Here is a 20,104-nt window from a genome sequence, read left to right as displayed (position 1 = left end):
AAGGTATACAATACCCACCTCTTCTACTATAACATCACCAACGCCTCGGAAAACTTCACTGTTCAATATCACTACAAAAGGTGTGGATGTTCCCAGACTTCCGCCTTTTTCCAAAACATCAAGCTTTGGGTGTCATGTTGTCGTACGGCCATATCTATGTACTGGAGCCGCCGAATGACGCCCCATGCAGCATATCGGATTTGCACTGTGCCTTCAATGTGTTGGCCTGATCAAAGAATTTTGGTCGAAATCACAAGCGCGGCCAAAAGTGATTAGGAAACTTCACAGTTACTTCGAAATGATGTCTACACCATCGATGTGGAGGAGATACCGCGGCGCACACGACACGAAAGTCATTCGAGCAGAAAATTCCAAAGGAAATATTGACAAAGCATGAACAACGCACGCCACTCAGAACTAAGACCCTCATCGTTCGTGTCAGGCCGAAACTCCAGCGCCATACGCCTCTTGACATAGTCTATTTGCCGAGTACTTCCGGCTCCGATACAAAATTTCATTTAGTCGGTTCGCAAACTACGAGGAATGGATGCACAGCAGCTACCACGCATTAGCATATGATCCCCATAACCCATTGTAATCATGTTCTTGGACTTACCACTGATGAACAGTCTTCCGGTCTTAGCATCGTGCCTAACCGTAGTACTGCCACTCAAAACCTTGCTATCCCTATCCTCGATGACCTTCTCAACCCTGTAATCTACACTTCTTACTCCAGATCTGCCTACGTCAACCGTCTTCCTGATGCGCCAGATAGTCACGGGCGACGTCTGGTTGTAAGGGTCATCGAAGCCTTTGCCAGACTGGATAAGGTTCGGGAAACCCGCAGCGTAGATGTCACCGTTGGCGTCGGGTGAGATGTTGTCGAGGGGCATGCCGACGTGAATGGTATCGACGAGGCGAAGTGTCTTGTCGGGTTGCAGTGCCAGCACGCGGATTTGGCCGTCTATAGCGCTGGGTACGTAGAAGAGACCGTCTCGGCCGCGAGCTAGTCCGTTAGGGAATTTGAGCTTCGACTTCGGAAGGTAGCTGAGTGCTTGATTCAAATAAGCCTTGTATTTTGGCTCGTCGTGGGCAATTGGCTGGGCGACATCATCGTCCTCGCTTCCGTCGTAGGCTGAGTGACAGTTGCCGGCTCCATCACAGTACGCAACATTGCCCCCACCGAGCACGTAGTCGAGCTTCCTCCTCTACTTTTAGTTAGCTGCTAATATTGTCGAGAAATATGCAAGGAAAACATGCCATGCCGACTTTGACAGAATGGTCGTTTGTCACAAGAAATCCACCCGAGCCGTCACCAAGCGCCGCAACACGGTTTGGTGTCCAAATCTCGTTCGACAAAACGGTGCGTACGTGTCGCATCTGCTCTTGACCTGTTCTCATTTCGAAGATTTCGATTGTCGAATTTGCGCCACTCTTAGAGGCATCGATGATGTTGTTGAACGCTCCGACTGGTGGTCGTTGGTTGACTAGATAGAATCGAATGGTGTTGTCGTCCAAGATCTGAGCGTCAAATCCCAGAAGATCAAGATCCGAATTTCCGGTCGCTCCTCTGTAGTGGCCTATCGGCTTGATACCACGGAGGTTGTAAAAGCCGTCAACACCAGGCTCATCGATGTCTAAAGCGATGAGTTCAGATCCGCCAGGTCGTCGTCCAGTTACGTTGACATCCTTCATGCTAAATCAAGTTAGTACCTATAACCCACATATTGCCTCCATTTATATTGATATAGATATACAGAAACTTACGCTTGGTTCCAAGCCAACCTATCCGCTGTGCCTGCACAAGCCGCATACAAAGTCCTGTCATGATCATCCAGCCAGATATCCTCGCACGCTTCCAATCTCGGATGTACGAGGCGACGACAGCTGAACTCTGGAAATTCATCGATGCTTTGCATCACACGGCCAACTCCGAAAGTAATCGCAAAAAGGTCTTTGAGGTAGAGTTGGTAGAGCGACGCGCCCCACGCTACTACGAACGCGTACCATATGGACGTCGCTATGCTAGGCATGATGAGTACGATAACGAAGAAAAAGAATGCAAAAATCAGCAGGGAGCGACGGAAAGGCTGAGCTTATATCTCAGGTTGGTACCTGGCGGTACGGCTGAGCAGGGCTTGACGGCGCTGTAAGCGGCATGGCGTCCCTCTTACAGCCCCAGTAGGATCTTCCTGTGATTGGCGTGCGCAACGCACGTGGGATGCTAGAGGACCTTTCAGGCATGCTTGATTGCCAAGGCCAAACATTTCTGCCTCGTTGATAGCAGGGCCGATAGTTGATGATGAAGATCGTAGCGTTGGAGATGGAAGTTCGGACGGAACCCCGCGAAGGCTGACGGGAAGTCTGACGTCACAGGGTCTTCAGCCCAATTAAGTAACTTCTCCCTCCCCAGCTTACTGTACGACGACATACAGCCTCAGCTCAATATTGTACATCAAGGCCCAATCCCTCCACATCAAATCCCAACATCACCAAAATGACAAAATCCGCCTCGTTCGACGTAATAGGAACATGTTTCACCTTCAACACCCCCATCTCCACCATCCAATCCCGGCTTGGCTCTAAGCTATCCACCGCAGCGGTGGACCCAAAAACTCTCTTCTTCTCCTGGTTCTATGCCGCCCAACGCGACTTCACTTACGTTTCCATGACCGGCTCCTACGTCCCCATCGCCCAAGTCCTCAAGTCCACTTTCCGACGCGCATGCGCCGTTGTAGACCTACCCGTGGACGCCGTCAGCGACGAAGACGTAGAGGAAGTCATGAAAGCGTTCAAGGCCATGGGGCCGCGAGATGGGCTGAAGAAGTGTTTCGACGGCCTGAGAGAGGCGGACTGGGATGTTTATGGCGTTACGAATGGAGGGTCAGAGACCTCTTTGAACTACTACCGCAACGCGGGGATTGAGTTGGATGAAGCGCATTTGCTTAGTTGTGATAGTATCAGCATTGCGAAACCAGATGTGCGCGTTTATGAGAACGCAGATAGGCATCTGACGGAGAGGGGACTGGGCAAGGAGGAGGGGGAGAGGTGGTTTGTTGCGGCGCATGCTTGGGATCTGATTGCGGCGAGGAAGGCGGGGTTTAAGACTGCATATTTGGATTTTGAGGAACACGATCCTTGTACGGATGTTTTCGGCGAGTTTGATCTGTACGCGTCTAGTATGGAGGAGTTGTTGGAGAAGTTGAAGAACGTGAAGTAAGATTCTGGCATGTTCCTGCAATTTCATGCGGAGGCCGTTGCAGAAGACGATCTTGATGTTGGGATGATAGTATTCCGTGACCTTTCTCTGAAAATTACAGAGTATCAAGAATATTGAGCCGAAGCCGAGCATGCCACGTATGATCTGACATTTCCCAAAACGCCCGTGGAGTATATATCCGCAGATATATCCGTCCAGATTCACACCGATATCAATCCATGCAAGGTACCGTCTTTTCCGCCCGAACCCATGCATGAAACAACTCGTGACACCAAAAGCCTTTCCCCACCAAAACCCGCATATAGAAAAGCAACGCGCTTTCTACCTGAAAAGACTCCTCAGCTCCTCTAGCCTCTGTTTGGTAGCTTCCTCCTTGCTCTTGCGCTCCTTCGCCATGGTTAGATCAGCCAGCGCCTTCTTCTTTCCCTGCAGCACCAGCATCTTCTCCTCGAAGCTGTTTTCCATAATGAAGCGCTTGATCGTAACCTCCCTGTCCTGACCCAGACGATGAACTCGGTCAACGGCTTGTGCTTCAGCTGCGGGATTGAACTGAGGCTCCATCATAAAGACCTTGTTGGCTGTTGTCAAGTTGAGACCGAGACCACCGGCACCGATTGAGACGAGCATGACGCGGATCGCCGGGTTCTCGCGGAGTTGCTGCATAGACTTGTCGCGATTCTCGCGTGTCATGCGACCGTCGAGGCGGACGAGCGAGTGACCGGCATTCTTGAGCGCGATCTCGATGAGATCAAGATGTGTAGTCCAGGAGGAGAAGACGATGCTGTTGAGTTATGTTAGTGGGGTCTGAAAGGATTCGTGTTAGAAATGACAACTCACCTCTTGATCGGCCTCTCATCAGGATGCTGCTCACTCCAGAGGCGGAATTCTTGCAGGTCGTTGAGCAACGCCTGGGTCTTTGTATGCGGCCCAGTATAGCTGCCGATCTTTTTCGCCAACTTTGGGTCCTTTCGTATCTGATTCTGCTCTTCAAGGTAGTTGTAGTAGTCTGCGCGTTCAAGCTTGAGCGCCGTTGGCCGGTTGACGTCGTCACAAACGTGGCATCGCACAGACCCGTCAGCCATAAGATTGTTTTTCCACTGATCCTTCAGCTTCTTGATATGCTTTGGGCATACCAGATGATAGCAGGTGGTCATGTAGCCAATTACGTCCTGGACATTGCCATCTTCGTCTTCATCGTCCGAGTCTGCGTCCAGTAAAGATCTCTTGTCGGCGCAATACAAGCAATCAGCTGCACTTGTAGATTCGAGGAGATTGAGCATCTCGTAGGCTTGTTGACGCGTAAGCTGTGGCCTATCGCTCTCTTCCTCATCTATCTCCATAGGCTTCTCATACGTCATGCCGTCAGTGGTTTTGAGCGCCTCTTCGCTGAGAAGGTCGCGGCCATGAGCGCAGATCAGGCGGAGGTTGAGAATAGCGGTCAAGATACGAGCGTACGATCTCCCACCCATCTTGTCACCCTGCGTGACTGCAGCCACCTTGCGTTGCGTATCCTTCTCGAACCAGTCATGCAATTGTCGCTCTTCCTTAGAGAACTGCAATTTGACGACATAGTCCAGCTTCTTGGGCACCTCCTCCTTAATAATTTCCTTGGTACGGCGAATTGTGACAGTACTAACAAGCAGCTGGAGTTTCGTTACAACGTTAGGATCGGCATTCTTGAAAGGACCGAGGATGAACTGATTAAAGCCGCTGGGGGTGTCGAAAGGCTTCAGCTTGATGAAGTTGAACAAAGCACCAAGATCCTCAAGTCGATTCTGAACAGGGGTACCGGTTACTGCCCACCGTCGCTGACCCATCATCATGCATGCTGCTTTCGACTGGTTGGTCGGGTTGCGGATGGTGTGCGCTTCATCCAAGACAATTCGGAACCAATTGATGTATGGGAGGGCTCTCTTCTTATCTGCCAAATCTTTCGCGATTATGTGGTATGTAGTCAGGACAATGTCGTGATCCGCAAGTTTCTCGGGTGTCATGGTGAAACGCTCTGCGCCGTGGTATCGCGCCCACTTCAAGGTGCTTCTACCCTGTGGGAAGTGCTCTTTAATCTGCTCTTTCCAGTTTGTCATTGTACTGAGAGGACAAACGAGGAGTGTGGCTCGACTGTTGATAACTGGTTGCAACATCGCCGGGTAGGGCTTCGGAGATGGCCTCTTGCGGCAGAATTCCTTGGCTGCAGTGATAGACGCGTCATCGCATATGAGAGAAAGAATACTGAGCGTTTTGCCCAAACCCATCTCGTCAGCCAATATACCGCCAAGGCTTGGTCTCGGTTTCTCTTCAACCTGTTCGCTCGTGATAACATGCATGTAGTATTTGCGACCATTGTCGCGATACTTGGCGGCCCACAAAGAGTCTTTTCGTTGGTCGTATATCTCGGGAGGATGTTCTTGTTCGTGATCAACCATGAAGTACAGCGCCTGCTTCTGATGTGGGTAGAGTCCAGTGGTGATGAGCGATGAAGGCTCTCGGGTAGGCACTTCCTCCGAGCTGCTGACGACTGTGTCGAAGACGTCCTCAACATCGGCGCGGATCTCATCGACGCTGCGAAGAACATAGGTATTTGTCGGAGCACCGATAGCGTACTGAGTGGGTAGCTGGAAGTCTGGCTGTCCAACCTGGTTCTTTTGGAATGTCTCCTTGGTTTGTGGATTGTAGTAGTCGTGACGGGCTAGTTCGAAGACGGGGGTTTCCAGGATTAGATTCTTGCTCTTAAGGAACCGACCAATGTTATCCGCCGTCCTACGCGGACAGTACAGCTGCAAAGTCATGCCGACAAGGGCGGAAATCTGACTGCCAGGCGGTCCTTCATTGGGCAATTTGCGCCGGGGCTCAGTCCATGACATCCATTTGAGGCCACTGGTGTTTGCACTGTCGATTAAAGGTGTGAGACCTTGTGCCGTCTTCATGTCGACCCTGCCGAACTCTTTGCCCATACCATCGAGTACCTACATGCTGGTTAGTGTATTTCTCACGTGCATCCCGTACATCAGAGTTCCTACCATGATGATTTGATTCCCCTTGTGGCCACCACCCCTGCGGAAAGACACCTTGATCCTGCTTTGACCGCCATGATTGCCGGCGAACTTCTTGGGATCAGGGAAGGGAACCATGTGCGCCTGGATGTAGGTCTGCTTGAGTTTACCAATACAGACATCCTCTTTGCTGTTGTCACCGATGACTTGGATCTCGTCTTCGTCGTCGCTCATGGTCAGATCGATCGCCGGTCCCTTCTGAGGTAGCGGCGCAGGTGGTTGACCGTTCTGATTCTGCAGCTCAAGTGCGCTTCCACCGGCGAAGTTGGATCGACTGCCGTTCTTCTGCCTTCGCGGATCTTCGGTCTTGACGCGTTTAGCAGGTGATGATGTGCGCTCTTGGACGTTGTGCAGGCGCTCGACAAGTGAGACCTGGCCAGCAATTGTGGGGTCAATGCGTCCGCGGTCAGCGTCGTTACCAGAAGAGGCGGGGCGCTTGGGATTTGATGATGTCGGATTTAGAAGCGCGCGAGGGTCAAATCGAGAAATTTGCGATGCAGAAGGTCCATGGTTGTTATGGGTCGCGTTGTCGCCTGGCACGTGCGCGGTTAGCTCTGGGGGGTCTGGATCTGGGTGACTGGAGACAGGTGCGTTCGGTAGCGAATCAAGAATGGAGGAGACGAGACAGGGTTCATAGAGGAGCAGCTCTGATCTATCAGAGGAGTTTGATGTTGGACTGTCAATCTCCATATTGCTAGCCTGTGACAAGAGGGATCGATGGGCAGAAGCGCCGATGAATATGTATGAGAGTTCTCAACACCAGAGAAAGTATCAAGGACGAATAGGTAATGATGGAGTGAGGTGTAGAAGAAGGTGAGGTGGAGAAAAGAGATTGAAGATATACCTGTTCTACGTACCCTTCTCGGGTCAAGTAATAGGGCGGGATTCATCTTGTCCATGCCAGGCTTGCAAATAAAGCAACTCAAACCTTACAGGGTAAGAGAGCTTCAAGTGAGTGAGATATATCCCTCAGCGTTTCCTAGCTCTTCCAGCCCTTCCAACGATGTGGGTGCCGCAGCGCATCTGATAGTCAGAATGCCAAGCCTTGATCCTTTTGCTCGCCACAAATTACGCGTTCTCAAAAGTGTCTTGATGCACTCGTAGAATCGTTAGTAGTGTTGGAAGTCCTTTCAAGCCTGGTTGCGATCGATTTTCGGACGCGTAACTCCGTATCTCGATTGATGAGATGATGGTGTGTAGTCGCTTAGTACATACCCGGTCGTCGGGTAAGTGAGGGTAGACGTATGGTTTCGCGACGCAGCGGCGGGGCAGCTTGCCAGGCAACAATGCGTACAAGAATATGGTTTCAGACGATAGGCAGCACGCTCATTTGTATCGCCGTGCGTGGATGAAATGGCGCTGTTGCCTTTCATGATCGTTGTGGGAAGTCATCGCGTGTGGCTGAGAAGAGCCTAGCAGGAGTGTCAGATGACCCTTCGATTATTCACGGGGATTCGGCAGAGGGCTGTTGCCCGCCATCATCGGGGGAGACCGATTCGTATCGCACAAGTAGGGCAAAGCAAGGAGTGTCTTCAGCTCGCACACCGTGTATGTGTATCACTCGGGTCATTAAATAGTGTGGGGGTTGTTGCGCAACGTACGTGGAGGTGTGCGTGCACCAGCAGGATAGCGGAGCTGTTCCCGCTACTGCATACATGTTGCTATCTGTAGATTTTGTACAACAAAACGCCTTCCATGCTACCCAACCAGATGCCTATGCCATGGGAATGGTAACCTTGCGCCTGTGATGCAAGACAGCCATTTCTCACACGTGTCCATAACACGAAGAAAACCCTCAAACTGAGCTACAATGTGCTCAACACCAAGTAAACACCGGATTCCTACCCTTGACCATCTCCAACCGTTCTACAATGACCTTCTTCCTATTTCCTTCCATATCCTCGTTGGCGGCATATCCTAGATCGCCATCGTCGTCAAAACCATAGTCATCAAGGTCTCTTCTATGCGTCAATGAGAATCGTCTGTGGTGTCGTGAGTCGCGTGTATTTCGGCGAGGCGCGTCATAGCTCATTCGCGACTGGTGTGCAGGCCGGCCATTGGAGTGAGGGTTCAGGTTCCGCGACCCCCAGTATACGTCGCTAACGGTTGCTGGTGATTCGGGGCCTTGATCAGGACGTCGTGCGTCGAGGGAAGAGGAGCCGCGCGTAAGATTGAAGCGGTTCTCGTGTGCTGTCTCCAGAGGCGGCGAGTTCGTAAGTAGGTCTTTTTGAGGCTTCTGCGGCGGTGTTGAGACTGCTGTTATGTCCATCTCTTCATGCTCTTCCTCTAGCCTTGGCTGTCTGCCTGGAGGCTGTTTTCTCCGCATCTCAGCAGACGGAGCCCTCAACGGCACAGCGATGGGTATCTCAACAATGTCGTCCCATACGCATACACGCGCCCTTCTTGTAAGCTCAAGCGGTCCGAGATCAGGTGTCTTGAGTGTTTCCACCACATTCCATGCTTGTCCTTTCATGACCGCGATCTGTTTGGCGTACATACGCTCCTTGAAGTCGGCATCTTGTGAGAAGCACTTGCGGAGTGCTGATTGCGTGTCGCTCCACCATTGTTTCGACGTGAGAAGAGGAAGGAAGTGGCGGCGGGTGGCTTCGGAGAAGGGCTGGCCGATGAGCGAGACGGGTAGAAAGAGCCAACCAAAAGGATAGCTGCGCCACTATAGTCCTGTCAGCATAGTCTCGAGTATTAAGAAAGTAAAGTACTCACAGCGTCTGGGTGTTTCCAGGGCCACGACAAACTGTTGTCAATGGCACCAATGGTCACTGTAGGCGTTGGCCCGCTCTGCATGGGCGTATTTGATCGACTAGTCGTGGTCATAGGTTCCCTCCGTCCGTACGGGTCCAGTCCGGACTGCTCCATCGACTGCCTTGTGTAGTCGCTCGGTTGGTGGTCAGTATTGTCCACATCGCCGTCCATCTTGGGTGGCTCTGCTACGATAGTGGCCCGCTGCGTCTTCTGGTCGATTTTGATCATCCAGTTGTCCAGGCCTCTGTCAGTGTTTCGCATGATGTAGTCAAGAATGACCAGTTTCTCCAGTTGCTCCCTGAATGACTGTTGGATGGCAGGCGTCCAGAAGCCCCTCCGTTGGTGTTGCGAGGCCCCATTTCCGGTTTCTCCGTCGTCATCCTCGCCGTCTGATTGTGAGCCATTCGGTCTGCAGTCCTCAGCCCATCTTCGCTTCTTCTTCTTCTGTGCCGATCTGACCGCGTTGTACCCTGTGGTGTACTGATCTGGCCATGGGTTCTCCTTCAAGAAGATGTTCGCATCCTTGAAGCCCTTCAGAAACACCTGGAAACTCCCAAGCTTCTCCGGGAATGGCTTCCCTTTCCTGTAGTACGCCCGCCTATCCCAGAAGTCGTAGTGGAAGGATTTGGAGGAAAGACCTACGACATCGGTGTAGGGTACGAGGTTGGTGCGTAGTTGGGTGTCGAGGACGTAGGCGGCGGCTTCGGAGATGTATGAGAGGTTGGGAATGAGGCAGGCGCGACCAAAGAAGAAGGGAAACAGATTGCGATGTATCCACTTGGTCCATTTGGGATTTCTTGACGCGTAGGGCTCTTCGTCTTTGGGCTTGAAGACGCCCACCACCTTGCCCTGCGTGGTGCGAGCGAAGTAGCTGCCCGAACTGCCTTGTGTAATCAACTTGGGGTGTACGTCCATCTCGATTGCCGTTAAAACGCTTTCCACTATGTCGTCGAATTCGAGCTTCGTCAGGCGATCCGATGGAACGTCGTAATCGAATGTGAGCGACTCGGCCGTTGCCGGTCGCACCCAGTCGGGCGCTTGGAAGACGGAGTGGTGGATCTCAAGCGTCTCATCTTCTGCCGAATCTTTCTGCTTCTTGATCTTGAATTTCTGCGCAATCTCGTCGGCCCATCGCTCGAATCGCGCATTGATGGCCTTGATGTCAACGCCCGAATTGGCGCGTTGCCGTCGTCCGGATGAACTCTTCTTGTGATTTGGTGAGTTCGCGCCCGAGCCGTTCATGCGCATATTCGAACTCCGCTGTGGTTGAATTGGGGCATATTGCGCGTCGGATAGGGGATTCTGGTGGTGGTCACCTTCAAAGTCGCTGCCAGAGTCTTCTTCTTCTTCCTCGGCTTGGGCTATTCGGGCGTAACCCGAAGTCGGTGGTCGCTTTGATTTGGGCATGGTGTGAATGGGAGAATCGAGGAAAGAAGGTCGGCTGTGGTTTGCTGTTCCCCGAGGTCGTGAATCGATGCCTGCGATTATGTAGAATGACGATGGAGCTGTTGCAGGGGGGTCTCAGCCGCTAGTGTCCGCCGTTGTCTAGCGCCTCCACTGCGGATCACATGCAAATTGGCCAGAGCACACCAGTGCATCTGATTCTAGGTCGATCGAGTTTCTTATATGCTGTGGGGTATCGAAGTCTAATGCAGGTTCAAGGCGCCTAGAGATACGCAAAGGGCTCACAATATCAAATCCACCTTCTAAAAGCTATCGTCAAGATCCACCTGCCGTCTCACCACACTAGGGCTGTCCTCGTCCATACCACCCGTCGAATCCGTAACGTCGTGGCCGGCTGTCATGAGCAAGTCATCCACGATGCGCTTGCTAGCTTCTCGAGCTGTTTCAAATGTTAGCTTGTTGTAAGGGCAGTGGGATACTGAGAACTTACCAGGCGTCTGCATCAGCTTGCTCTGTGGGATATGGAACTGTATCGTCTTCGGAGGGCTAAAGTCAAGGTCATCCTCTTCTTCGTCGCTGTCATCGAATATAGTACCGCCAGTCCGATGAATGCTCATAGGCTGCTTGCCCTTTGCAGGCGTCTGCACGCTTACACCTGGTGTCCGTGGCGTCTTCATAGGCGAGAAGATGTCGGCGCGTAGCTGTGGTGCTGGTGACGAGGGTGGTGAAGAGTCGAAATCTAACAATTTCGTAGCTGCACTTCGTGGTGTAGGTGCACCGCGCTGGCCGGTGCGAGGGGTAAAAGCACCCGTGGGCTTGTACTTTCTCGGGCTGATGAGCGGCGTAGCTTGTACACGGTATGTCTTATCGAGGACGCGGTGGAGCAGTGGGTCATGATTGACATGTGACTGTTTCGTGGCTGTAGGCTGCATGAACGGCGAAGATTCAAAGCCGCTCATGTCTGGGAGGGCTTGCGATTTGCCAGGTGTGACTGGCTCGAGCTTTGGGGTCTTCGTACCACCGATGTTGGGTCTGAATTCGGACTTCAGTGCCTCATAAGGCGAAGACATGCCAGCGAACTGAGGCTCTTCCTCATATTCACTCTCTCCTTCCTCTTCGATGTTCCTCCCTTTCGTTATTGAAGGCGGAGCTCGTGGTGTACTGTGTCCGAGCGAGGGCGAGTCGAAAGCCATAGTTGATTCAGCGTCTTCTTGTGCAGACAAGGGCCGTGGTGGTGTCGTGGTCGTCCCAGCTACCGTATCCTCGTTCTCCACTGTCTCATCGTCATATGTATGTGACTGTTCGGTGTCCTCCTGCACAGCTGATTCGTCCTGCTCAGGGGCCTCGTAACCCGAGAGTGACACATTTGCGCTGGCCTCGAAGAACTGTTTCCAGAACTTGGAACCTTCCCAGACCGCCTCAGAATGCTTTCCGTATTGTTCGACTATTGGCAGGATACCGGTTGTGACAATTCGATGTGCTCGGCTGAAGTTCTGATCGATTTCTGTCCGTATTAGTTGTGATAGTGGGGTGTGCGAAGCTTTGTTTACCTTGCAGTGTGAGGGTGATTGACTGCTCTAGCTTCTCCAGCTCTTCCGTCAGCGATAGGTTGCGCTGCGGCGCCATACTCATTCGAGACATGGTGCAGTTCGCGTCAATGGGTTTGTTTGGATGGTTATTGACAGACGCGCTTCAAAGAGTTCGGGACCAAGACTCGCGATTCCTTGGCACCCCCGAAGTTCCCCGCACCTTCACAGCCAACACTAGCTCTGTTCTCATCATTGACTATTCTCCTTTTAGATTCGACCCAAACCCGCTAGAACGAGCATGCGGAACCGTGCCGCTCAACTCGTGTGATAATTACTTTACCGCGAGGCTGACAGGCTTGAGGACGTCATTGCCGGACCTCTTAAACCCGATCAGGATGCCTAACTTCGCGCCGCGCAACCGACACGATGCTACGAGAGGGGTTATGCATACACTACCTGTACTCCGCATGTCCGGGTAGCCCATATGAGCCTCCCGGTATACTGGGTGAGGAGATCTGGGGTAAAGTATATGGATATGTAGCCGCTTCGGTGGTTGCTCGACCGCTTTGCTGTCCCCCGGGTACCATTATTAATCTCATACTCGCATCAGCCTCTCAAATTGCCATAGTTCACAACAGTAATCACCATGTCGTTCCGCCTACCAGTAAGAACTTTGCGGCAGTCTACCCCGAGGTTCGCGAATCTACCAAAAGCAGTTTCCCAAACCCCACGTTGGGCGCGCAGTTACGCAGTTACTTCAGATCAAAACCGGACAGCCATCGTGACAGGCTCTGCTCGTGGAATGTAAGGCTCATATACTACGTGTGCATATTCGATGGTTCTGACTAAATCACGACAGCGGCAAGGCCATTGCTCTTCGATTAGCTAACGATGGATATGATGTCTGCATCAACGATATAGAAGCCAACAAATCTGAGGCCGACGAAGTTGTGAAACAGATACAAGGCCTAGGACGCAAGTCTTTCGCGCACACCGCTGATGTGTCAAACTTAGGCCAGGTCCAGGGCCTCGTGAAAGCGTCTGTTTCGGAGCTAGGACCATTAAACACCATGGTAGCGAATGCCGGTATTGCGCAAGTGAAGGCACTGCTTGATCTTACAGAGCAGGACCTCAAGCGCATGTTTGAGGTGAACGGTTAGTCTGCCTTGGTCCGGCGTCGAGAACAGCGCCTAACACACGTCTAGTGTACGGCGTTTACAATTGCTATTCTACCGCGGCCAAACAGATGATAGAACAAGGCAACGGCGGCAAGATTCTCGGCGCAGCATCAATCGTGGCATTCAAGCCTTTTGCTCTTTTGTCCCACTACAGCGCTTCCAAATGGGCCGTCCGTGGTCTTACTCAAGCCTTTGCCATGGAAATGGCTGAACACAAGATCACCGTGAATGCATATGCGCCCGGTATCGTCGGCACTGCCATGTGGGACCTTATCGACGAAAAGCTAGGTGAGAAGACGGGGGCAAAGAAGGGCGACACGATCAAGAAGTACACGGATGAGCTAATCGCGTTGGGTCGGACGAGTGTACCTGAGGATGTGAGCAGTACAGTGAGCTTTCTGTGCAGCAAGGACAGCGATTACATGACGGGACAGACCATTGTCATTGACGGAGGTATCATTTTCACTTAGTTCGTCTTGTCAGGCTTCAATGGTGGCTCTACGATCTACGTACGTAATGTCCTTTTCTACTGCTGGCGTATAACTCGCCCTCTTGGTTGGCTGCCAGGTCATTTAGTTTCATTTGTAGTTGTCCCGCCAGCATTTTACCACCACCTTCAACTACTTAAACTGCCTCACGCCCAGTTGCATTACACTACCTTGTATCATTTCAACAACCTAATTTCTGCACACCGAAGAATATAACCCACCATGAGCTATTGGCCCGGCGGCACGTTTTATGGTCTAAGATCCAATCTGGGGCCTGCATATGTAGAGCGAGGCCGCTACGAGTTCGATGAAACGGGTCGTCTCGACGATGCGCCTTTCAGAAAGAACCCCATTCCACTAGCCGCACGTATAAATCCGTACACCAGGACTAGCCATAACTCAGGCGTTCCTAACGCACCTCTCGCATCTCTCCAGACCATTCCATATGCAGAGCCTTCACGCGCACAGAACATTGCTTCTGGCTCTGGGTCTTCATCTGGGTCTACTCTCAGTATTAGGAGATCGTTGCTAGACAACTGGCATGCAGGCTTGTCAGCAATGGAGGATCTTTTCGACACAATGCTCAACAGTATCGATAGGAACAACATTCAAGAGTTTAGGAGAAATCGAGATCAGATGAGAACCTCGTTGGAAAACTTGAAGCGGGCGATCCGTAATAGGACAATGGTAGATTTATCGCCTGATCGGGGTGACTTAGGAATACAACGTTCAGACCATGTTTTGCAGAAATCGCTCATTTATTTGTGGTTGCTTGATCCCGAGATCGCTTTGGTTGTGCTGTGTCTATATCCGGCTCTTCTAGGCTGTTCTTGCTCTTTCAAGGCAGGTCGACATGGACCTGTTGGGGTATAGCAAACAAATTGTATCTGGTTAATTATACCCGCGGACAGGCACAGCTGTTCGATACAACGCACCAGCGACAGATCAGTAAGTTCTCAAACAGCATCCAATAGCGAAGCATGTCTTTTTTGCACTTCCTTGGCTTGACATCTGGCGAACGTCAACACGACCGATACCAACACAATCTCTTGACTCATAGAAATGGCGACAGAGAACAGCCAGCGCGGCAACAGCATCGTGTATATGTGAACGGAAGTGCTCGCGAGAATATGGTGCGTACTTTCGCTATATCAAGCCGCAGACTAGAGCGCTGGTACTTGGACTTGGACCGCCTAGATGCACTAAGAGTCGCTATGAAAGACGCCTCTATGTCACAAAGGGAGAAGGCAGCGAACATCAAGGAAATGGAATACATCATCAACTGTATCAAGTCTGAGATGGAGGAGAGGGCTGATGAAGGTTGATGAGAATCGCTTGAAACGGTGGGAATCAGTTAGTCGATGTGATGAAACGACGTCTCTTGATTGTTTATTTGCTACATCTTCTTTTATCGGTTGGGGCTTGCAACTGGGAGGAGGTACTGTTATGAATCCGAGCACGAGAGTAAACTAGGAACAAGCATCCCTGCTTTTCATTTGTTGAGGTTGATCATAACTAAACGAGTCTGGTGTGTACATCAATCTCATAGATTCAACCGTTTTCACTGGTTGTTTACCACAATTTCTTTGACAAGTACCGCAGCTTGTTAGCAACGAGACAGTCATTTGGTTAAACTTTTGGCTGGCAGATACATGTGTTAGTGAAGGTGATCAGTCGTCGCTCCCGCATCGATCGCGCGATCTCTCGTATGAGTCTTTACGAACGCTTTCCATTTGCTCCAAACACCTGCAACAGGAGGCGATCGTTTTTCTACTGATTGTAAAGCAATCGCAATTTTCTCTTCATTCAACGTGGTTGATGATGGAGGGAACTTGGGACATAAGTACAACCCATCCAAGATCTACATCTGTCTCATCGATAAGCTGACACTCGCACTCTGGATAGCCGACATCTCAGAATCGTCCAGCATAATGAGTCCTCGTAAGATAACAAAGAAAGTCAAAGAAGAGTACCCTCCAGCACCGTCCGTGGAAGATGACGCTGCTTCAAATGGAAATGGCGGTCTTGAGAAGTTTCAGTTCAGTCAAGAAGTCATCGACGAGTACTTGGCGTTTAAGCGAATGAAGGAGCTGCGCCAGGAAAACGAGGAGGAAGAATATGTAAACGATGACGATTATGGTAGTTCGCAGTCCACTGTCGAGAGGTATGAGCACTACGAGCAAGATGAGCCAAATCAGCACGTTGTGGTTGAGTCACCACAGCGTCCACCAACCCCGCCTCAATATTACACAATCCCCGAGCCACCACCTCCGACCGTCATTCTTCAGAAATTGGCGCCCACTGTTCCTGTAACCTCGCTATCCGCAGGTGAGGCTGAAGCTTGGTCTCAGTTCCTTGGCCGGGTTCCTAGAGACACCGTCCCAATTCATCAACGTTATCCTCAACCAGAATTTGCCTCCACTGGCGATTACTTTGAAGATCATTGCCCGAGAGGCGTCATTTCAGGTGGCTACAGTCGCGGTGTTAGAAGTCTGGGCTATAACAGGCGTCCTTACCGCACCATGCCAACTGGAATTCGCGGACCTAACGAAACAGTTCCGTTTGCCATAGCACGAGCTGTCGATAGGAACCTGGCTCTTTACGAGGAACCCATCAAGCTGTTCGAAATGTGGGCCGATACTTTTGGCAGGAGTAGACGGATTGAGGAAGACGTGACGACATTGAGAGAAAGACTTCGCCTGCTGCATCAATTTTACTATAGGCCTTGAAGCATGGGTAGATGGATTTGGCTTGCGATGTCCGTTTGTCTCTTTGGTAGTCTCTAGGAAATCTTTCGCTGATTCATCGCTGGCGTGGTCGTTCGCTCATCTGTTTGCCGTTGTCTGTCAATGACGCGCTGTCATGTACGTGTGTATTCGGTGTGGCAGTAGAACACTCCTTACCTACAATCCATTAGCAATATTACTAGTAAAGCATTGCTCATTGCGACAAGCCCACTACGCACCAACCATGTCTTACTACCAGAGATCCAGCGCGTCACCATACTATCTTCCCCTTGATTCTCAGTCATACCAACCCCAATATGTACGAAGCAGATCTTCAGGGACATCGATACACAGTCCACATGACTGGGTTTACCTGAGCGATAATCTTCATAACGACATGCGAGCGATGATGGAGGATATGAAAACAAGGAGGAAGCAGTGGCAACAAGAAAGAGAGAAAATGCGCGAAACACGGCAAGAAGGTGAAGCTTAAAGATGGAGGATGATTGTGTGAGATAGTGTAGTGAGATGTTAGCGGTAGCTTTCCTGGCCAATACGAGGTACCCTTTGGAATGGTATGAAAGTTCGTCGAGTGACCCGGAGTTTGCAATTGGCTTGAGAAAGAGCGCAAAGCTAGATTTAGGTGCCGGCATCCGAAGTTACTAAATGACCACGTGACAAGATTGTGGAAAGTATAAAGAAACTAAAAGGCGTCATGAGAACGATGAGAGCGACGGACTAACTGTCTGCATCCAATGTCGTGAGTCCGGTACAAACTGTATCAACTTTATCCTTAAAGGCTCTTCGTATCGAAAACAGATGAAGCACGAACGTACATTATAGCCAATATCGACACGCCAGTGATTTGTAATAGGCTGTGGTATTGTGGAAAGTGGTAACGATGGGTTTATGCTGCGCTGTCAGCGATTAGAGAATAACCAGAAAGCGGCAACCTACGTGAAGAGTCCAATCTCAAAAGTGGCTGGCATCGCTAATATGTATAGCGGGCGTCTTAACATCATTGCGTATTTGAACTTAACAGACATGGGTCGTGCGAACCGTTCTTCTCCAGAGACGGCGGAGATATCGGGTTTCCCGAGAGAAGAGTCGAATCATATGCTGGAAATTGGATGCGAGGTAATCTGATATGTTAGTGAGCTTTGACACTATGGAGTTGATTTTGATGGCTCGCACCAAGGCGACATGAAGAATGAGGCGAACCAGACAAAACCGGCGATGTGGTAATAGTATTTGAGACTATAAACTGCGAACGGTTTCTCCGCATTCCAGCCATTAGTCCTTCTTTAGTAGCATGTAGATCGCTTAGAATTACGTCGTGAAACCTGCAGCTGTGTGACAAGAACGACAACGACATTGTGACGATACCTCACATCTTGCGTCACCGCCGCTGCAGCACATTGGGTGCCCTAACAGCGTTCGTGCACATCAATTCTGAGCTTGCTCGACTTCTGCCAACGAAGTGAGCAGTCTCAGCTGTCAAGGAGAGTGGTGAAAACGTACGAGAATACGTGTCGCATTGGCATTGATATCAAGTCCTCAAAGACGCTACACAAAATGCCGTATCCCACAGCACCTCGGTACAGTCGCTCGTCGAGGCGCGCGTTTGCTCTTGTCATGATCGACGCGGTCGCGTTGTTTGCTTGACTTCGCTAGCGGTCGGTTAGAGTCAAAAGACGTGGCTAAGCTTCCGCCTGCGTCGGAAAGCTTGGGTAAACGAAGAGTAGCTTCCGATAGTAGACCGCCTGCCCGCTGCTAATGCTCAGCCATCATTGGTAGAACTTTACGGAGTCTATTGACACCCTGGGCCAAGACTCACGATGCGAAACGTTTGGGTGACACTGGTGACCGTAAAGCCAACTCAACCCCCGCTGTGTGGATAAATCCTGCTTCGAGCACACGTGGAGGATTCTGTCTGTCTGAGGCATGTTTCAATCATGGTATAAGATCAGTTCATGCTCGCCCGTCTTCGTCTGACAGAATTTCGCACATTATCTTACCCTCGTTTGTCGCTTGGTTTTATAAACTTATCGCGTCCTCCCATCGCGAGAATACCAGAGCAATGTACGAGATGGCTCATTCCAGACGGAAGAAACGAAATCTTGAGCGGCTGTACGAACACTATCCGGCTTTTGATCTAGCAAACTTTGGCGGTATTGGTGGCTTAGGTGGTTGGGGTGGATACGGACCGTGGAATGGCGGCTTTGAGAGCCAATATTACGACCTGCCGGGCACTGTCGAACAAGCAACGCGATCACATGTAGAGGCACAAAACGATTTTGAAAAGTCAAAGGAAAAGTATGAGGAAGCCAAGAAGAAGTATGAGGAATGCGAGAAGAAGGGTACGTAACATCCATATGAACTGCAAGGTGTAGACTAATCGTACATCCATTCCCAGTCAAAGAAGCAGAGCAAATGCTTAAATTAGCAAAGTATCATGCTGGAGCTTGGTGATATGGATGTGATCGTCATCGAGTGGCTGCTGGCAGCACATAAGCAGGTGGGGGCGAGGACAGGCCCATTGGTGTCTCGGGTTCCATGAATAGGTGTTTTGGGAAACATACTTGTGCGTCATTCCGTATGGTGGAGGTTTTGCTTTACTAAGTAAGGAGTCGTGAAGGCAACTTTGGGCCAGTTGGGAATGAAGGCGTACGCTGTAAACCAAGCAGAATTGAGCTGGATGCAATCACAATCGCCTTACAAGCCAGCCCTACACACGCACGTGGACTCACGATACGGTGCAATGTGTCGAGCCCAATTACTCCAAAATACCGGCTGAGGGCACATGGTTGCGTGCGTTCTCCATTTGGCGCAGCCTATGTGTTGTTCTGGATGTCATCGTGAAGGAGACGTCGTGCGTTTGGAGTTCGCTTTCCTTTCGTTCTTCTTCATTCCGCGGAAACTCTGTGTTGGTCAACTCAGCTCCTTGGGTATATAACCACCGCGTCCCGGCCTTCAGCGTAAACTACAATTCTAACATTTCTCTCATCATAGCGTCCCGAAAACACTTAACATGATCGCCGATGCTGCTTCGAGTGCTTGCGCATCTCAATCTCCCAAAGCCACAATTCTATCTAGTGTACGACCCGTATACAATGAAGACGAATATGATTCTGAAGCTGAAACTCTGGTTGGGAGTGAGTCTGATGATGACGATGATGATCACTCAGCATCGGCCAACAATCAGCCTGCAACTGGCCATGGAGCTACCGTGTGGTCTTCAGCTAACGAGCCCTGTGCGCCTACTCAGAACAACATAGGCACGGTTGTTCGCGCACCAAAGGCAAAAGAGATGGAGGCTGCAGTGCAACGGCCCTTGCCGCTGATTCCAGGTGCTGGGCGAAAGTAGGATAACGTGTGAGCCTCCAGGAAAGCCAGATGTTCCGGTGGCGCCTATGTCGGCAGAATCGTTCGCTTTGGGGGCGGCGAGGCATCCGAAGAAGACGACGATGGTGTGAAGGGTGTTTCTGGTCGAAAGACTGGTAAACAAATAGTGTTATTTTAAAGGAAGAGTTGTTAAACAAAGACTAGACACGATCCTGCAAGATCTTTGTTCTCGATGGAGTGTGTGTTTGAGAACAATTAAAGCACCCATTATCGGTGCAACCGTATTTGTAGCATATGGATCTGCATCAACGACACATGATGTAGCCGCCAAAGGTATTACGATTCTGCTGAAGAGCGTGATGAAGGTGCTGAGCGGACATTGAACGGTATTCGAGAGCTAG

At 50.8% G+C, this 20,104-nt stretch overlaps 8 protein-coding genes across 8 annotated transcripts; 4 read left to right on the top strand and 4 right to left on the bottom strand.

Annotated features, from left to right (window-relative positions):
- Positions 1–514: 514 nt before the first annotated feature.
- Positions 515–2,033, bottom strand: ALTATR162_LOCUS2956 (uncharacterized protein; the record flags this gene model as incomplete). Its single annotated transcript, XM_043310562.1, has 4 exons — positions 515–558; positions 617–1,208; positions 1,270–1,696; positions 1,768–2,033. The coding sequence occupies 4 exons, from the start codon at positions 2,031–2,033 to the stop codon at positions 515–517; spliced, it is 1,329 nt and encodes a 442-aa protein (XP_043166497.1).
- Positions 2,034–2,497: 464 nt separating this feature from the next.
- On the top strand, positions 2,498–3,220 carry ALTATR162_LOCUS2955 (uncharacterized protein; the record flags this gene model as incomplete). Its single annotated transcript, XM_043310561.1, has 1 exon — positions 2,498–3,220. One exon carries the CDS (start codon positions 2,498–2,500, stop codon positions 3,218–3,220), a length of 723 nt encoding a protein of 240 aa, XP_043166496.1.
- A 321-nt stretch (positions 3,221–3,541) lies between these two features.
- Positions 3,542–6,963, bottom strand: ALTATR162_LOCUS2954 (uncharacterized protein; the record flags this gene model as incomplete). The annotated part of the gene is made up of 3 exons (XM_043310560.1): positions 3,542–4,001; positions 4,058–6,186; positions 6,241–6,963. 3 exons carry the CDS (start codon positions 6,961–6,963, stop codon positions 3,542–3,544), a joined length of 3,312 nt encoding a protein of 1,103 aa, XP_043166495.1.
- Positions 6,964–8,089: 1,126 nt separating this feature from the next.
- ALTATR162_LOCUS2953 (uncharacterized protein) lies at positions 8,090–10,440 on the bottom strand (the record flags this gene model as incomplete). Its single annotated transcript, XM_043310559.1, has 2 exons — positions 8,090–8,944; positions 8,995–10,440. The coding sequence occupies 2 exons, from the start codon at positions 10,438–10,440 to the stop codon at positions 8,090–8,092; spliced, it is 2,301 nt and encodes a 766-aa protein (XP_043166494.1).
- Positions 10,441–10,739: 299 nt separating this feature from the next.
- ALTATR162_LOCUS2952 (uncharacterized protein) lies at positions 10,740–12,078 on the bottom strand (the record flags this gene model as incomplete). The annotated part of the gene is made up of 3 exons (XM_043310558.1): positions 10,740–10,876; positions 10,928–11,941; positions 11,988–12,078. 3 exons carry the CDS (start codon positions 12,076–12,078, stop codon positions 10,740–10,742), a joined length of 1,242 nt encoding a protein of 413 aa, XP_043166493.1.
- Positions 12,079–12,612: 534 nt separating this feature from the next.
- On the top strand, positions 12,613–13,614 carry ALTATR162_LOCUS2951 (uncharacterized protein; the record flags this gene model as incomplete). The annotated part of the gene is made up of 3 exons (XM_043310557.1): positions 12,613–12,770; positions 12,826–13,121; positions 13,172–13,614. 3 exons carry the CDS (start codon positions 12,613–12,615, stop codon positions 13,612–13,614), a joined length of 897 nt encoding a protein of 298 aa, XP_043166492.1.
- Positions 13,615–14,846: 1,232 nt separating this feature from the next.
- Positions 14,847–16,361, top strand: ALTATR162_LOCUS2950 (uncharacterized protein; the record flags this gene model as incomplete). Its single annotated transcript, XM_043310556.1, has 2 exons — positions 14,847–14,952; positions 15,418–16,361. 2 exons carry the CDS (start codon positions 14,847–14,849, stop codon positions 16,359–16,361), a joined length of 1,050 nt encoding a protein of 349 aa, XP_043166491.1.
- A 2,077-nt stretch (positions 16,362–18,438) lies between these two features.
- ALTATR162_LOCUS2949 (uncharacterized protein) lies at positions 18,439–18,830 on the top strand (the record flags this gene model as incomplete). The annotated part of the gene is made up of 2 exons (XM_043310555.1): positions 18,439–18,718; positions 18,775–18,830. The coding sequence occupies 2 exons, from the start codon at positions 18,439–18,441 to the stop codon at positions 18,828–18,830; spliced, it is 336 nt and encodes a 111-aa protein (XP_043166490.1).
- Between the last annotated feature and the right edge of the window lie 1,274 nt (positions 18,831–20,104).

Source organism: Alternaria atra (assembly GCF_907166805.1).
Source record: "Alternaria atra isolate CS162 genome assembly, contig: 22, whole genome shotgun sequence".
Taxonomy (NCBI): domain Eukaryota; kingdom Fungi; phylum Ascomycota; class Dothideomycetes; order Pleosporales; family Pleosporaceae; genus Alternaria; species Alternaria atra.
Note: the sequence above shows the minus strand (reverse complement) of the source record. Positions and strands in the feature narration are given on the sequence as shown.